Genomic DNA, 17,593 nt, shown 5'->3' on the forward strand with positions numbered 1-17,593 from the left:
GGGCTGCAACGCCTTTCCAGCCCAGAGGATGAGGCGGCATCTGACCCAGCCCATGGCCCCCAAGTCCATGGCGCTGGGAGATGGCGAGGGCTGGAGGGGAGGAGACAGGCTGGCCAAGGGCCGCTGGAAGGATCCGCACGCCTGGGCGTGAGGGCAAGGAATCAGAGCTGAGAAAATGAGGAAGCAGATGGAGGAACAGCTGAGCGAGGCAAGGCCTGATGGAATCACTGGCTTCTTCCAGTCCGAGGGGAGGTTCAAACTCACCTGGGGGCGCAGGCCGGCTGTGGGATGGGGTCACCAAGCTGGGATGGGGGTGGGGTCCAGGCGCCCATCCCACCTCAGCCAGGAGAGCTCTACTCCCATCTGACTCACACAAGGAGGCTTTTGTGTAGGACTCTGTCGGAAGAAAGCGTGCACTCACGAGGAAACAATTAGACAAATCCAGATCGACAGGCATTCCGCCAGAAAAACTGGTCTGGTCCCTTAATAAACGCCAGTGTTGTGAAGGACCCAGCAAAAAGAATAAGGCTGGAGGCCTGGTCTGGATTAAAGGAGGAGAAAGAAACAAGGCAACTGGACACAGGACGTGATTTAAACAATAAAAACCAAAAAACTGCTATAAAGGGTGCTCTTGGGTCAATAAGAGACTCTGAATGTAACCTGAGCATCAAAGAAGTAAATTATTACGAGCTTTCCTGAGTGTGACTGTGGTCTGTGGTTACAGAAGAAAATAGTCTTGTCCTTAAGACACGCACGCTGCAGTATTCTGGGGCGAGGTGTCCTGACGTCTGCAAGCAACTCTCAAATGGTCTGGCAACGAGAGAGACAGACAGACAGAGACTGAGAATGAAAAGGCAGCAAATCGTAAACATTGGTGGAGCTCAGGAAACGGCTTACAGGAATTCGTTGCACTGTTCTTGCGATTTTTCCAAAATAAAATTTTTCAAACTGAAACATCGAGGTGGGAGAAGAACACTTTCGGCTGCTTTATGGATTATTTCACAAGTTTGAAAGCTCCCTCCTGGGAATGGCTCGTGCATCCACACCGTGGGATGTTCAGTCATCTAGACACCCAGTCAGAGCTACCCAAGCAACCGGGGAAAGTTTAGAGAAGAGACGCAGTGAGAAAAGCAAGATGCGGGGAAGTGGGCGTAGTATGGTCCCGTTTCGGTAAAATGACAGACTAACTAATCCTACTATAGGTGTGTGTATAAGGCTAAGATGATGACAACAGCAAACACTTATGTGACACTTGCCAAGCTGTTATTCTAAGTGCTTTACATGTGCCAACTCCTCCATCTTTATAAGAGGCCTGTACAGGAGATACGTCCATTAATGCCATTTTACAGTGGGGGAAATAAGGCACAGAGAGGTTAAGTTACTTGTCCAAAGACACACAGCTGGGAAGGGGCAGAACCAGGATTTGAACCCAGGCTGTCTGGCTCCAAAGTCTATGCTCTTGGGTCCACCTAAACTCCTGGATGCCAAAACCCTGGCCAAGGGCTAGAGAGAGTCATGCGGGTTTGAGAACCCATGCCTGACCTTGAGACGGTGACATGCCACCACTGCCTTCCAGCTCCCCGTGTTCCAGTCTGCCTCATGCCTCTCACTCAGGTGGAAGGTTCTCATGTGGGCACACAGGGCTCTCTCAGCACACAAAGGGATGCTCCCAGAGGCCCTGGGGGCCTGGCTGTCCAGGCAGGTCCCTCTCACACACAGCTCCTTGCTGTCCTAGGTGAAGAAGGGTGTGCCCCAGAGTTTGGGGCAAGGGCCAACAAGCTGGCAGCCGTTCATCCGGGGGACTGTTGATGACAGGTGTGCTGGTTCACATTGCAGAACACACCTGCTGGCAACAGCGATTCCAGATCAAGTCCTCTGCAGCTGTACCTGGGCAGATTCTGATAAAGGTCAGAGTCTTTACTCATCCCTCCTCTGCCCCAACCCCTCCAGGGCACACCACTGGCGCCTCCCACCCGGGGCAGACAAAGCCTGCACTTTGGCACACCCCAGCCCTGACACCTCTCCCAGTTTACAACAAACACCTCCTTCCCATCCTGCCAGGAGGTGGGCGGACAGGAATGCAGACAGGGGACCCTGGGGACTTTCTGCCTGAAGAATGCTAACTAATGACTTGCTTTTACAACTACTTGGCTTCTTCCAAGCCCTGCTCCGGGGGCCCATCTGACTTCCACCTACTTCCCCCGCCCACTTGAGACAGTCTTCCCTGCCAGTACTCACTGCTAATTTTCTCTGTGGCCTTACTTAAATCTTTGCTCCCTTTGGGTTCTGGTTTCCCCAAAGAAAAAATAAAAGATGGAACTGAGTAAAATCCAAGCTCCAGATCTAACAATCTGAGTGTATGAAACCTTCCCTGATAAAAACAATTAGCTGATAAGCTACCATCTCCTCCAGAGGTCTTGGGTCTAGCCAAAGAAAATAATCTCTAATACTATAATAACAAGAAGCAATGAGATGAAGTGAGAAAGCTACCCTGGGGAAAAGGGCACATCAATCATTTTTGCTGCCTGTCACCCTTTCCTCCTTCTGCTAACAGTGCCCACACACACACCTCTTCCTTTAGGGCACCACCCCACCCCACCTCAGTCCCTCTGCTTTGGGGAAGAAAAGTCCTCCTTCTCCAGCTCCAAGAATGGGCATGTAATCCAAGCCTGACCAATCGGAGCAGTCCATTTCTCAAGCTACAGTGATTGGCTCAGGGATAAGCATGAGAGACAAGCCCAGCCAATCAGAGCCCAAGAGCATTCACACCACAACTTTTCCCAGCCACTGGGAAAATTCTCTAATTATCTTTGAAGGTCCCTCCATAAGGTTCCCTTTGGAGGCCTCCAGGGAAATTCAAAAGAGCCAGTTTCTCCCCCATGTGGTACAGATGGCCATCTGAGCCCCAGATAAAGCTGCTGGCCAGTGATACGAAAGCACACATACAAAAAATGAATTTTTAACTCTTGGATTGCATTCAAGCTGAACTCATTATGGGACCCCACAGGAGGAAGGGCAGAGCACAAGAAGCTCGCTCCCCACCCTCTCTGCATTCTCCAGGCCAACACTAACCCAGTCGACTCGTGGTTTCCTGAGAACAGGTAAAAGATTTTGCCTGGTTGAGCTGATGTGCGATCCTGTACGTACAGAGCAAGTACGTATCACCAGCAAACTGGACCTGGGTCTCCCGACTCCAGCCTCATGAGGTTTCCACTCCTAAGGACAGGAAACGCAAGTGGTTCCACTTTAAGGCTGAACTTGGGCTTAAATGCAGCAGGAGGGAAACACCGCCACACCCCCAGCCCAAGCCACCCAGCTGAGGCCAAGATGCCAGCATGAGGATCCCTCCTCCTTCCAAGAGGCAGAGCGAGGCAGCCTCAGACCAGCCTCCACGCCTCCGCTGGCCCCTTAGACAGGACAGATGCTCTTTCTTTACCCACCATCCCCAGATGGCCCCAATGACATCTTTGTAAACCTGTGTCCCTTCCTTCTGGCGACTCCGCCTTCACGTTGGGACAGAGGAGGGGTCAATCAACACTCAGCCAGTAGAAACACCCAGTCACTGGAGTCAGAGAGACGTCTCTGGAACCCAGGCAGGGCTTGTTAAGACTCAGGCCCTGAATCCACGAACACATCATGGACAGCAGGCTCCCGGGTGCTCCCTGGTGCCGGGCACACAGATAGGAGGGGAAGAGCCAGTATTGGAAGCCAAGGAGTCTGGCTTCAAAAATCTGTGCTTTTGAGGATCCCGATTGGAATCGTCTCGCTGCCTCGACCCAAGGTCCCACCCCAGCCAGGTCTCTGCCCTGGACCAGGGTCCCCAACCATGGAATACAGTCATGAAGGAGAGAGACATAGGCCCCTGCCTCATGGAACCTCAAGCAAGTGAACAACATAATTCCAGAGCATGGTGACGGCTTGGAAGACAGTAACACGGAATGCTTATAACATAGATGGGGTGTGGTTCATGGGGGGAGGGGGGGTCTCTTCTTCAAGAGGTCACATTTGAGCTGAAACATAACAGGAACCAAACATAAAAGCCAGGAGAAAGGAACAGTCTGTGCAAAGGTCCTGAGGCAGAAAAGAACATAGTGTATTGGAGGAAAAGAAAGGCCTGTGAGGCTGTAGCAGGGCGGAAGTGCAGGGAGTGGAGGTAAGTGGCTTACAGGCCATGGTGGGCAGACGGGTTTCAGACCCCACGCAAGAAGGTTTTCATCAGGGCTGTGAAATGATCCAATGTGCATTATTTTAAAGAGCATTCTAGCTGCGACAGGGGAAACTGACAACAGAGTGGCAAGGATAGGAGCGGACAGGCAGGAGAGGAAGCTCCTGCGGCAGGTGAGAGGGGGAAGGGCTGGATGTGGAGTGGGGGCCGCGCAGGGGGAGGGGCGCGGTCCCCAGGTCCCCGCCCAGGACGACAACCTGACACTCATCGCGAACCTCCCAGTGAGACCACCCTCGTCTTCTAAACATCCGTTCAGTAACTATTTGAGAACCTACCACTATGTGCTAGGCGTCGTTCCAAGTGCTTGGGACACAGCGATGAACAAAAACTAAGGTCCCTGCCCTCGTGGGCCCGACATTCTCACAGGGAGAAACAGACCATAAGTGATAAACGGGGTGCATAGGTAAATTCCGCGGTATCTCAGCAGGTGACAGGACTACAGAAAAAAACAGCATGGTAAGGAGGGTTCAGAGCACCAGGGAATGGGAAGGGAACTTGCAATATTCAAAAAGAGAGCTCCGTGGGCAAGTGAGATCCGAACAAAGGCCTAAAGGAGGTGGGAGAGTGAATCACGCACATGTCACATCAGGGAAAGAGCTGTGGGCATGTGGGCAGAGGGAAGAACTTAGGAAGGCACATGTGCCAGTAAGTCTGAGGAAGTGCTACAAGGGCCATGTGCAAAGTCAAGGTGAGGGGAGGACGGAAAGGGGTCAGGATCGGATGGCAAAGGCCTCAAGGCACAACATAAGGGCTCACCTTGACTCGGAGGGGATGGGGCAGGTTCACGGCAGGGCTTTAAGCAGAGGAGGACGGTGCAATTTTCATAGGATTCCTTGGGCTGCTGTGCTGAAAAACCTGACCAGGGAGCACAGGTGGGCACAGGGACCCTGCAGGAATCCAGGTGAGAGCCGATGGCACCCTGGACCAGGGCAGTGGCCGTGGGTGTGGAGAGAAGTTGGATTCTGGTTCTATTTTGAAGATGGAGTCATAAAATACCCTGATGGTCCAGCGTGAGAAGTGAGAGAGAGTCAAGGCTGACCCCAAGGCTTTCGGCCCGGGGAGCTGGAGAATGGACAAGCAACGGCCTGAGATGGGAATGTGGGTTTCACGGGGAGTGATGGGAAGTCAGGCGCTGGCTAGGGTAAGCATGAGCTGCCTTTGACCACCCAGGTTGAGATATGGAGTTGGCCACTGGATGCTTGAGGCTGGAGCTCAAGGGGAAAGGTCCGGGCCTGGGATATCAATTTGGGAGGTGCCAGGACAGGGATGGCATTGACACGTGAGACCGGGTGAGCGCGGCCAGGAAAGGCCTGAGCCCTGGGACGTGCCAATGGCCGGCGGTCAGGGAGATAAGGAGACACCAGCATCTGAGTCCAAGAGCGGCCCAAGAGAGCACACATTAAAGCGTCTAAAGAGTCCTTCTAGAAAAATGGTGCAGATGAGCCGGTTTGCAGGGCAGAAATAGAGACACAGAGGTAGAGCACAAACGTATGGACACCAAGGGCAGAACGTGGCAGGGGGGCTGGGGGCGGTGGTGGGATGAACTGGGAGATTGGGATTGACATGTATACACTGATATGTATAAAATGGATAACTGATAAGAACCTGCTGTATTAAAAAAAAAAAAAGAGTCCTTCTAGAAGCTTCCAGAAAAGGTGGAAGGAACTTCACCCCAAATACCAGGAAGTAAGCACAGGTCAGGCCACTCCTGTTCCTTCCTCCCCCCCAGCACGAAGCAATCGGGGAACAGGAGGAAACAGTGGGGCGGAGGTGGGGGAAGGAAGCAAGACAATGAAGCCAGCTGTGCCCTGGGCCATCAGGGGCCCGGACCTCTGGGTTTGGGGAGGTTCTGAGCAAAACGATCCTGAGCTTCAAATCAGAACCACCTATAACTCAGCAGCTCCTGGGCCCTGGAAACCTCCAAAGCCAAGAGTGAACTTCTGTGTGTTGTTTTCGTTTCTCTTTGCGTTTCAGCTCTGGTGGCCACTCCCAGAGCCAGTGGAGGCCAAGGTCTCATTTGACCAAGGGGGAGGGAGACGAGGCACATGAAAGGACTTCACCTTTTGTCTTGCTTTTGTATTTCTGGCCGACTGCTACAGTTGAATTCTTTGCACCATAAATGTGTTTATGGGGACGAAGCTGCTAGATCTCTGTGGCACAGAAGGGCCGGGGGTGTGGGAGGGAGGTGGGTGCTCAGGCTGGACTCCCCATAACCGAATTCTCTAGTTCTAAGATTATGAGCCAGAAAAGTCAGCCTTGTGGCCGAAACCAGCCTTGGGGGCGGCTTATGACCCCAGGGGCCTCTCTGCTGCTGGCCAAGGGCATAGGATCACCCTTCCGGGCACCATGACCGCCGGGACCCACGGTCATTGACGGAGCAGACATGCCTGTGCCGGGGCTCCAGCGGGACCAAACTGCCCAAGGGAAGCTCTTCAACAAACAAGTCCTCGACACAGACTCACTTCTGTCCCATTTGCTAGAAGTTGAAGCCAGAACGGGATGATTCCAGGTAGCTGAGTGTCACCAAATACTAGCTAATCACATGAGTCACAGAGCAGAGGCCCAGCCAGCATGAGTCATTCTAGGAAGGGATGGGGAACATGTCCTGAAATGGGAAGAGCCAGGCGCACTGAACACAGCCCCGTGCCGGGCCTCGGGAAGGCCAGACCATGGTGGGACACGTGGCCACACGTCTGTGCACACACCCCAACACACGCGGACACGTGTTAACACGTGTGTCCACATGTCCCCGTGTGTAACTGTACACTCAACAGGTGTCAACACACATGTGTGAGGCCACACATAGACACATACATAACCGCACGTGTGAACGCGTGTGCCAGGCTACCACACGCGGGCACACATCATGAGTGTGCACGCGTGTTCGTTCACACGCACGTGTACGCCATCACAGAGACACTGTGCTCCACGCCGACACACGCTGACACATAACACTTGTCTGTGTGTGCGTGCTTCAGCACGTGGCCACACGCAGGCGTGCATGGCGCATGCCGACACACGCTCCTGTGTCACCAGTCAGCGTGTACAGCCGGCACACGTGTGCACACACAGAAAGCCAGAGGAACGAATCTGTCAGCAGCAAAGAGGGGAACAAAAATAACCAACGCTCGGGGAGACTAAAGATAGCCCGTATTTTCAGCTGTGGCTCTGGAGGGATAGGAAGCTCCCGGCAGGAAAGACTAAGAAAAACACAGCCGAATCGGAGCACACCTGCGACCCCACTGCCCCCCGAGAAGGGAGCACTGCCCCACCGTCCGCGGCCACGGGTCAAGTCCACGGCCAGATGGAGCCTGATGTGGTCAGAGGCGGTCAGCCCGCGATGCCGTGACGCCCTCTGAGACGCAACCCTGGGGCTTTGTGGAGGCTCAGACGGACGGCAGGGCACAGAGCTGGCCGAGCAGACCCTGCAGGACAGGCGGGGTCACCCTGAGGGTCGCTGGGACCACGGGCCAGGGAGAGGCTGCCCTCCCCAGCTTCCCTTGGCATCTGCGATTCTAGAGCTGCCCGGGCCTAGCAGACAGCCCTGGAGGGAAGACGTCAGGACGTACTCTGTACTCGCAGTTTGGGGGAGGTGATTATCAGGGGAAAGGCCTGGGAAGGACCCCGCTGCCCCACTGTCTGTGCAGGAAAAGGACAAGGAAAGGTGGACCCAAGCAGAGAACAGGGGAAGGGCCTGCCCTGCCCCCCACGTCAAGTCGAGCTGCTCAGAAATACTGCACAGAGAGTGGGGAGGACAGGGTCCACAGGTGGCAGACCCGCTGGAATCTTGTTTCCGCCACTTCAGCTGTGTGACCTGGGGCAAGTGTCCTTCCGTCTCTGTGCTTCCATTTCCCTCAAGAAGAGAGAGGCAGAGGGAGCTATTTAGATACGAAATGAAGCAACTGAGTACAGGTGAAACACGTAGGCCAGTGTCTAGTGCATAATCAGCGTCCACTGACTGTTCTCTCTCCCCAGCCCCTGCCTTTGAACTGATGGGCAAAGGAGATTCGCCAGAGGGCACGAAGCACGGGGGCAGGGCACAGTGCTCCTGAAGGCTCTCTGGGTGGCCCTCGCCAAGGGAGGGGGGGGCAAAATAGAGTCGGAGGCTGGGGGCGGCGGTGGGAGGGGCTAAGGAGACAGCCCGACCTCAGAGCGCTCAGCGCCCGCCCATCCCACCATCCTACTGTGAACCCCAGCACTGCTCTGGTCCTGAGGACACTGCAGGGACAGCGACAGGACAGCCCGCGCCCCGGCTCATGAGGCAGAAAGAGAATGCACAAATCAACATATAACATGAGGGGGTGACTTTTAGGGACATGAGGGGTGACCTGTACAGATATCTGGGGATGAGCCTTCCGGGCGGTAGAAAAAGCAAGCCAGAGTTTGGTGGGACCAGGCTTGCTGGGTTCAAGGACTTCAAAGAGATAAGCATGGCAGGTGAGCAAAGGAGCCAAGAGGGGGTGCAGCGACAGAGGGAAGGAGGGCCGCATGGTGGCGGGGGGTCTTCAGGCCACTGAAATGACCTTGGTATTCACTCGGAGTGACACGGGAAACCTCAGTGGGTGGTGAGCAGAGGGGGCACATGACCTGGTTGTCTATGGAGACCAGAGATGAGACTATTGCACTAGTCCAAGCAGTGAATGGAGGAGGGCAGAGTGGTGGAGACGTTGAGAAGGGGTCAGTATGCAGGTATGCCTTTGAAGGTAAGCCGATAAGATTTGCCGATGGACCAGATACAGGGGTATCACAGAAAGCCTGCAGTCAAGGATGACCCAAGGTTTTTGCCTCTACCCTTGGAGGGAACGAATGGAGATATCACTTATTGAGATGGGGACACGGACGGGAGAAGACTTTGGCAGCTGGAAAAATTCACGGATATAGCACCCAAGGCTGATTCCAACTAGAAAACATAAAAGACAGCAGAGGGGAACTCAGCTTCCCCCCCGACCCCCGGCCGTGGAGAAGGCCACCAGGCCCATCATTGCACATGGTGGCCCAGCAAACGAACCCCTTCCCCTGTGGCCCAGCGGGGCCTTCCCTGGTGGACCAGAGACACCCAGTAACTTGGAAATACACGCCCAGGGACCTGGACTGTGCTTCCTAATCCATGCAAACACAGAGGGCCACGCATGCCAGGCTCTGTTCTAGGCTGTGGATATAAGAGCGCCCGTCCTGCTGGGGTTTGCCTCAGGATTTTTTCACACACACACACACACACACACACACACACACACACACACACATACACACACACACACACACACACACACACACACACACACACACACACACCAGCAAGGTAATTTGGGCAAATTACTCTCTTAAACTTCTGTTTTCCTAACTGTGGATGATGACAGTGAGATGTGTGTCCCAGAATTCTCCCAGGACTAAACGAGATGATCAACATTTACAAAGATGCCTGGCGCACAGTCATCCTCGATTATACTCCAGAGTGCATTCGGTCTGCACACCTCTTGTCCAGCCCCACCCATTGGGGGAAAGGAGAAGAAATGAGTCTCATTCTCCCCCAGGGCCTCTCCCAGCGACCTCTATCTCCAGGGCCCCTCCACTGTGTGCCTCCTGCATTCTTCATCTAACTCATTTGGCCATTCTCTGGGGAAAGCTATGGATTCGTTACTAATTTTTAACTAAACACACAATACGTGAATACATTCTCCTTATTTACAAAGAAAAAGTATGAGCCTTCCAGATAATGCATAAATATTCCCCCTGCCACACCCCCAGTCCCCTGAGAGTAACCACTTTCGTCAGTCTGGTGCACACCCTTCCACACCTTTTTCTGTGCCTTTACATGCACTGATAGAAACCCAGTGAAAAGACAGAGTATCGTTTTGTGGAGGTTTTTTGGAGTTTTTTTGTTTTTTGTTTTTTTTTAACATGAGTAGCCTCAAAGCTTTTTTTCAATTAGTAATGTGTTTTTTCTACTTTTCTGTGCCCAGACGTAAATATCTAGCTCCTTCTCTCTAACTTTTACCTAGAACTCCACTGGATGAAGCACTCCTGCTTTAATTCCTATGCCCCTATTGAAACGCAGACCAGATTTGGCAGGGTCAGGATTCCTGCCCGAAACTGCCACGAGCTGTGTAAACCGGGTACCTCCAGAGCAGTTTCACACACAGGTCACCGCCTTTGTACTTTATCATCTTGCCAGGAAACAAACTAAATCCACCCCCTGCCTCAGAGCTGAAGACACATGCCCTGGCTCAGAGGTGAAGTAACTGGCCTGAGGCCCCCGGTCAGCAAATGGTACAGCCAGGTCTGCAAACCCTGAGCTCTGGAAACTGACATCGGTTTCAAAACGAGCCACACCCCTATGCAACCCCACCAGTAACCTGAGAAATGTAAATCACACACATCAGATTAACCCCCCCAAAAAAAATTATAATAAGAAATCGGTAATCCCAATAATGGCAGAGATGTGAGGGAGTGACTAGTTCCATACTCTGTGGATGGGACTGTAAATGCCCTCAGTCTTCAGAAGGGCCATTAGTCTGTGTCCAAATGCAAACTGGACACACCATCTGGACTAGAGGCTTCCCTTCTAGAAATGTACCCAGTGGAAATGTTCGTCCAGGTACACAGAGAAGTATGTATGAGAAAATTATCAGTCAACGGACAAACGGGTAAGTAATTAAGCGTACAGCCATTCAAAGGAATACTATGCAGCAGTGAAAAGTGTGACCGATTTAAATGTTTTGACATGGAAAAATTCCCAAGTGATATCTGTGAATTGAAAAGCAAACTGCAGGCTATTTCGATGTAGTTTATAGTTCAATAAATGTAAATATATATATATTAATGTGTCTAAATCATGCTTGTGATGTGTACCTCCATAAAAATCTAGAAAGATACTCTCGGATGACAGTGGTACTATCCCAGGAGGGGAATAAAATGGGGGGAACCTTTTTTTCCCTCCACTTGAATTTTTTTTTTTTTTTTACAAACAAGAATCCATGTATTTTATATACACGGACTTCTTTAACCCCAAAGCATAAAAAAAAAAAAGGAGAAATCAAAGCACAAGCCCTCCCATTCAAGTTGCACATGGACACGTGCAGCCAAAGAAAACACCAGCAGGCCGTCCCTCCCTCTCCTAGCATCCCATCCACTCGGTCCCCTGAACACAGATGCCCTTCTTCCAAAGGAAGGATCTTGGCTAGGGCTCAGCCTGAGCTGTCCAAGAAGAAACTGTCACAGGCTGGACTCGCCTCCGTGCCTTCACGCCACTCAGCCACAAACCAATCACCTTTGGGATATTCACGGAGGACGCTGGCTGGCTCTCACTCAAGTTTAAGCCCAGAAATCTTAGTTCCGGGACAACTGAGGACAGTGGCGCTTTCCTCTTTGGAAGCCCTGAGGAGGAGTGGGAAATTAGGTAGGGCATGCGGGTGTGCATGTACACACACACACACACGCACACACAGAGAGAGAGAGAGAAAGAGACATCCTTCATCTGATTGAGAGCCGTGAAAAGAAAACACCTGAATTATAGTCCAAGAAGGACTGGGCTGACAAGATTCTGCATCAGCTATAAATCCCACTCATCCCCACACCCCCAAAGCAACAGGCTCTCTGCACGGGATCACGACGGGCTTGCCACGCTTACAGCACCCAAGTGATGGTCTCTCCAGGGCTCACACAGTACAGAAACCACAAATTTGGCGGGCGTTTACGGCCGGCTTTCACTGAGATAAAGCTCTCACAGCTACTTTGAAAAGCAAAACAGATACACCCGTTGGCCACCACGGGAGAAAAAGAAGCAGTTCTGGCTGCTCTCAGGTTTCCCCAAGAAACTTTTTCCCGCCACTTCACGGGCAAGAAAAAAAAAACACTAAGAGAAACTCGCAGCTCAATGTCACCATCGGCCAGGATCTCCTTGCAATCAGATTACAGGATTTAATGGGACAAGATTTGACAACAAAACAAAGGACACAGTGTGGCCAAGATGACTCAGACAACTGCTCACCCAGAGACCTCGAGAAAAACCAAACTTGCTCCATCTGTAAAGCCAAAAACTGGCAGCCAGGTCCACGCAGATGCAGCCTTCATTCATTCGCTCATTCATTCATCTCCCAGGCATCCTGCGCTGGGCACGGGGCACAGACACGGAATGCGGACAAGTCCCCGTTCTCAAGAAACTCGTCTAAAGAAGCCGGTTAAGGGGAAAAGAGAAATCAACTAGCAAGTGATGACAGCCACATCTTTATGTCTCTGGCTGGATCTTGGGCCAAGGTGAGCCTCAGTCTCCCCTCCCGGCCCTGCAGGTGCTGGCCTTTCCTTCAAAGAGCTGAATGCTTTTACCTCAAGCGTGATACTCTGCAATCTCCCTGTCCTTCAGTAACTCCAGACTCATTCAAAAATGCCGCCAGACACCCAGGGCAGAGTCTGACGGTCTGAAGGCCAGCTGACAGCCTTCATTTGTCTCCCTGGTTGAAAGGGCAGTGGTGTATAAGGTTAGGATCGCAGGAAAGCTCTCAGGCTGTGGACTCCCCGAGGACCCTGCTTATGCAGCCCTGGGCTTATGCCTGCCTCTGTGTGGATCTGGGGAGAAAAGCGGCTTATCGCTGCCAATCTGCATCAGGAAGGCAGCGTCCGGGAAGGACAGAGCAGCCCATTCTGCCTCTGAGAAGGGGTTTGTATGGGGAGGCTCTGGACAGCAGAGACCGCCGTCTGAGCACCCACCGGCCTGGGCACCCATGCGAGTCTCACGTGCACGTGCATGGAGGGTTCCTGTCCTCCTGTGCTCACAGGAAACAAGCAAAGTGCAGCCCTAGTTTTACCGCACACTGTCACAGGCTGCCACAGAAGAGGCAAGAAGCATGTGAGCCCGCTCCTGGGCTCCTCCAGGCAGTACCAGAAACGTGGCCACACTCCAGGACCGCCTCGGACCCCAGACCCTTAGGGTGAGGTCAGGCTCCCAGGTGGTCTCTAATTCAGGCTTCCCCAACCCGGGCCTGCACCTCCAGCAAAAGCCCTGGATGCCCTCCTTGGCCCCCAAACTCAGCCTGCGTCCTGGGTCGGGGAGGTTCCTGGGAAGGTGGCCTGCTGCCCCTCCTCATGCCCTCTGGGCTCTCCGGTGCTCAGGGGCCCCGGCCCAGGACACCCGGCCCTCCTCGGCGCCCAGCGCCCTCCAGCCCCTGAGGGGCCCGCGTGCACTGACCTCCGGCCGGGCCCCTCACCCACCTTGAGGACCTGCTGCTTGATGATCGAGGGCACCATCACGATCATGATAACGCCCAGCACGGCGCACAGCAGCCCGGCGAAGCCCAGCGCCGCGGCCACCCGGCGCGCTCTAGAGCGGCTGCCCATGTCTGCGCGCCCCGGCGCCCGCGCGGTGCTCGCGGAGCTCCGCGCCTGTGGAGGGACCGAGGCGGGGACGAACGTGACTGAAGCAGCGACTCCGCGGACGCGGGCCGCAGCGGCACGGCGGGCCCCGGACCGCAGCGCACGGAGGAGCGGCCCGGCAGGTGGCCAGCGGTTTTATGTGCCATCGCCGGGGCGGACCGCCCCCGGGACGCCCTGGGCACCAGGATCTGGGCGGGCGCCAGCATCTGGGCGGGCGCCGGAGGACGGGGGCTGAGGGGCGGGGCCTAAGCTAGCAAGGGGCGTGGCCGGGGCGGGGCGCGGAGAGATGGTCCGATTGGGGCGGGGCCACGGCCACCGGCCCCAAGCTCTAGCTTCCGTTTCCGCGGGAGGGAGGCGCGGAGTTCGCTTGGGCTACGTGCAACGTTGCGCCTGGACCCCCTCCACCTCGTAACCCTTCTCCCCTTCCTCGCTCCCAGTTGCTCCCCGCTCACCCCTGTCCCTGATCCCGCCTCCCCATCTTCTCCCCCCTCCTCCTCTGTCTCCTCGTCCCCCCCCCGCCTCTCCCTCCTCCCCCTGCCTCCCAGACCCTCCTCCTCCCCTCTTCTCCTCTCCTCCCCTCCCACTTCCTCTGTTCTGAGCGTCGTCACTGTTCGTATTTAGTACGAATTGCCCAACTCTGGCAGGGACTCCAGAGCGCCCGCCCCCAGCTCTGCGACCTCCTCTCCCCCCAGGGCGCCACACACACCTTCCCGCGTGTGCGCACACACATGCTATTGCAGCCTCTCTCTCCGTGGAACAAGCCCAGCAGACTCCCGCCTCAGGACCTTGTACCCCTACGACTTGGAATTCTGTCCCCTCCAGATATCTGCCCGGCTGCTTCCTTCACCACTGCTCCGCCACCTTATCAGAAAGGCTCTTCCCTGCCACCCTGTGTGAAATAAAATAGCGGCCAGTTCTCCCCTCACCCCTCACCCTTATCACCGGGCCACCACCTGGCCTGTTCCACGTTCATATGTTCTTGCGTTCTGACCATCGCCAGGCGCTAGAATGCTCCAGGCAGAAGCTTCGTCTCTTGACAAAGCTTGAGCGCTGCCTGGCTGGGAACGCTTGCTCCCAAGGAACATTTTAGAATGAATCGGCGAGGAGCCTTCTAGGTGGGGTCCTTGTGCTAAGTGCCTGGCCCACAGCGACTCCGTTCTACAGATAAGGAAATAGGCACAGAGGGTTAGGTCAACAAACCCAAGCCCCTGCTTTCTAACGAACAGGGAAACAGACGATTGGCAAGTGAACAAATGAACGATGGATTGCAGATAAGTGCTCCAAGAAAATGAAACCTGGGTGCGTGCTCCGCTGCAGTCCTCAAGCCCACCTGCTCCTAATGCCTGCAGCCCTCCACCCCACCTGGACCTCTGGATCCCTGATGTAGACCAGTCCCCTCAGTCTCTAGTGGGGGCCACGCAGGGATAGGAGGGCAGTGTCCCCAGCCCCTGCGTAAGGCAGGCCAGTCCCTGAGGGCTCAGAATGAGGCCTTCTGAAACTCTTCTTCAACCCTGGAAGGAAGCAGCCTTCTCCCAGGCCCACACTTAAGCAACACAGCCTGGCCTGAGTCAGTATTTATCAGGCACCTGCTGTGACTAGCCAGAGAGCCTTGCCTGGCATTGTGTTCCCCTTGGGAGACCCGACATTGTCCAGGGTACCGGGAGCAGGGAGCCAACCCCTGACCTAGATCAAGATGGCTGGGGCAAAGGTGGCTAGATGAGGCGGCTGTGGTGTCAGATGGGGACAGGTTCCAAGAAGTCCATGCTGCAGGATTTCCTACCCTAGAGTCCTGGGGAAAGTGGCTTGGCCCGTTCTGTGCCTCAGTTTGTTCACCTGTCAAAGGGGATAATAAGAGCCTCTCTCCAAGGGCTATCGCAAGGATTCACTGAGTTGGGAAGATGTGCCAGTGCGTAGAATAGTGCCCCAAGGTGAGAGCACCATGAGGCTAGCTGTTCCTGTTGCTGCCGCGAGGTCCTAACTGACCTGGCTTCTGCTCACCTTTCTGCCCCCATGTCCCAACCTCTGCCCCTTGTTCTCTCTACCCCAGGCTTCTGGGCCTTCTTTCTGTTCCTTAAACAGCCCCAGCTTTTTCCAGCCTCAGGGTCTTTGCACTTGCTGTTCCCTCTGCCTAGAATACACTTCCCCACACCTGACGCCTTCTCCTCCTGCAGGTCTCACTTCAAAGCCTGCTCCTTAGAGAGGCCTTCCCTGTGTAATCTGTCCAAAATGAAAGTCCCAACCCACCAGTCACTCTCTATCAAATCACCCCATTTTATCTAAAATTGTCTTATTCGTTTATCTGTTTACTTCTTTCTCTCCCCAGCTCCCAAGAGACAGAAGCTGGTCTGTTTTTGCGAGTGGATGTAACCCCAGCACCTGGAACAATGCCTGGCACCTAGTACATACTCAATAAAGGCTTGAAATAATTAACCTTTAATTAATCAACCAACTCATTCATTAATTAATATAATTTCATTGAATTCCTTAAGGCCTTCAGCGGCCATCAGCTGTGGGGATTGTTTTATGTTTGCTGACTTTTGTAGTTCTTGGGAATTAACTAAGTAACTAAAATCTGGGGTCTGTGCTCGCCCTGACGCCACCCCCTTCTTTGATACCCAGCCTCCCTCAGCAAGGACTGGCTCGCCTTGACCATCTCACCCAATCTAACTTTCAAGTCTTCAAGGTCCAAATGTACGTGATGCTTACCCAAGAGAGCCCCCAAGGCCACGGCAAGAGTGTTCTCATGTCACGCCACACTGTCACTTGACAAGAGAGAAAGCAGAGATGAAAGGATGTCTGAGACACATGACCAGCCGTGACCTCGCTGTGGGGAGTCACATCCACTGGGGGAGTAGGGGGCGGTGACCTAAGAAGCCAGAGAAAAGACTTCATCATGTTTCAGAGAGAGGCTTTGCCAGGATGAGGCAAGACAATGATGCAGAAGGAAAAGAAAGATTAGTGATAGTAAAATATTATCAACGTGCATGTCAGAGAAATCCTGTAAACACCAAGTCAGATGACGTTCCTCCTCAGCTCAAAACCCTCCCACGATCGAAAGACAGTTAGTAGGAGTGTTGGCAAAGAGGTGGAGAAATCGGGACCCTCATACACTGCTGGTGGGATTGTAAAATGGCACGGCCACTGTGGAGAACAGTCTGGAAACAGCTCCTCGAAAGACTAAGCACAGAGTTGCCATAAGTCCCCGCAGTTCCCCTCCCGGGTACACATGAGAGAAATGAAAACTGTGTCCGCACAAAAATGTGTACATGACAGCACTCTTCACGGTAGCCAAAAGGTGGAAGCAACCCAAATACCCCCCACTGACACATGGATAAATAAAACGTGAAATATCCCACAATGGAATATTATTTAATATTTAAAAATGAAGTACTGATCCATGCTGCAACACGGATGACTTTGAAAACATTACCCTAAGTGAAAGAGGCAGTTACAAAAGACCACATACAGGGCTTCCCTGGTGGCGCAGTGGTTGAGAGTCCGCCTGCCGATGCAGGGGACGCGGGTTCGTGCCCTGGTCCGGGAAGATCCCACATGCCACAGAGCGGCTGAGCCCGTGAGCCATGGCCGCTGGGCCTGCGCGTCCGGAGCCTGTGCTCTGCAATGGGAGAGGCCACAGCAGTGTGAGGCCCGCGTACCGCAAAAAAAAAAAAAAAAAAAAAAAGACCGCATACAGTATGATTCCATTTCCATGAAATGTCCGGAACAGGCAAATCCACAGAGACAGAAAACAGGGTAGTGTTTGCCTAGGCTGGGGGCAGAGAGGATCGGGAGTGACTGTTAAGGGCTCTTTTTGGGGTGACGGAAAGTTCTAAGATTGATTGTGGGGATGGTTGTACAGCTCTGTGAATAGACTAAAACCCATTGAATTGTACATTTTACACGAGCGGGTTGTGTGCTATGTGAAGTATAGCATATTTCCTGTGGTTCTCACCTCACTCAGAGTAAAAGCCCAAGTCCTCACCACAGCCCCCTCTGTGAGCT

At 53.7% G+C, this 17,593-nt stretch overlaps 1 protein-coding gene across 4 annotated transcripts in view; it reads right to left on the reverse strand.

Moving 5' to 3' along the window:
* The window catches only part of SCARB1 (scavenger receptor class B member 1), a 79,101-nt gene extending 65,313 nt beyond the window's left edge, over positions 1-13,788 (reverse strand). For 2 of the 4 annotated variants that reach the window (XR_009566317.2, XM_030859995.3), the window contains exon 1: positions 13,430-13,788. Coding sequence is in view for 2 of the 4 variants with exons in the window: in XM_030859995.3 (XP_030715855.1) it covers positions 13,430-13,555 (126 nt within the window). In the remaining 2 variants the exon portion in view is untranslated. The remainder of the gene's footprint in view (positions 1-13,429) is intronic. The other 2 variants (XM_030859999.3, XM_060310020.1) reach the window with 2 other exon arrangements.
* Between the last annotated feature and the right edge of the window lie 3,805 nt (positions 13,789-17,593).

This window comes from Globicephala melas, chromosome 13, assembly GCF_963455315.2.
Source record: "Globicephala melas chromosome 13, mGloMel1.2, whole genome shotgun sequence".
NCBI classification, from domain to species: Eukaryota; Metazoa; Chordata; class Mammalia; order Artiodactyla; family Delphinidae; genus Globicephala; species Globicephala melas.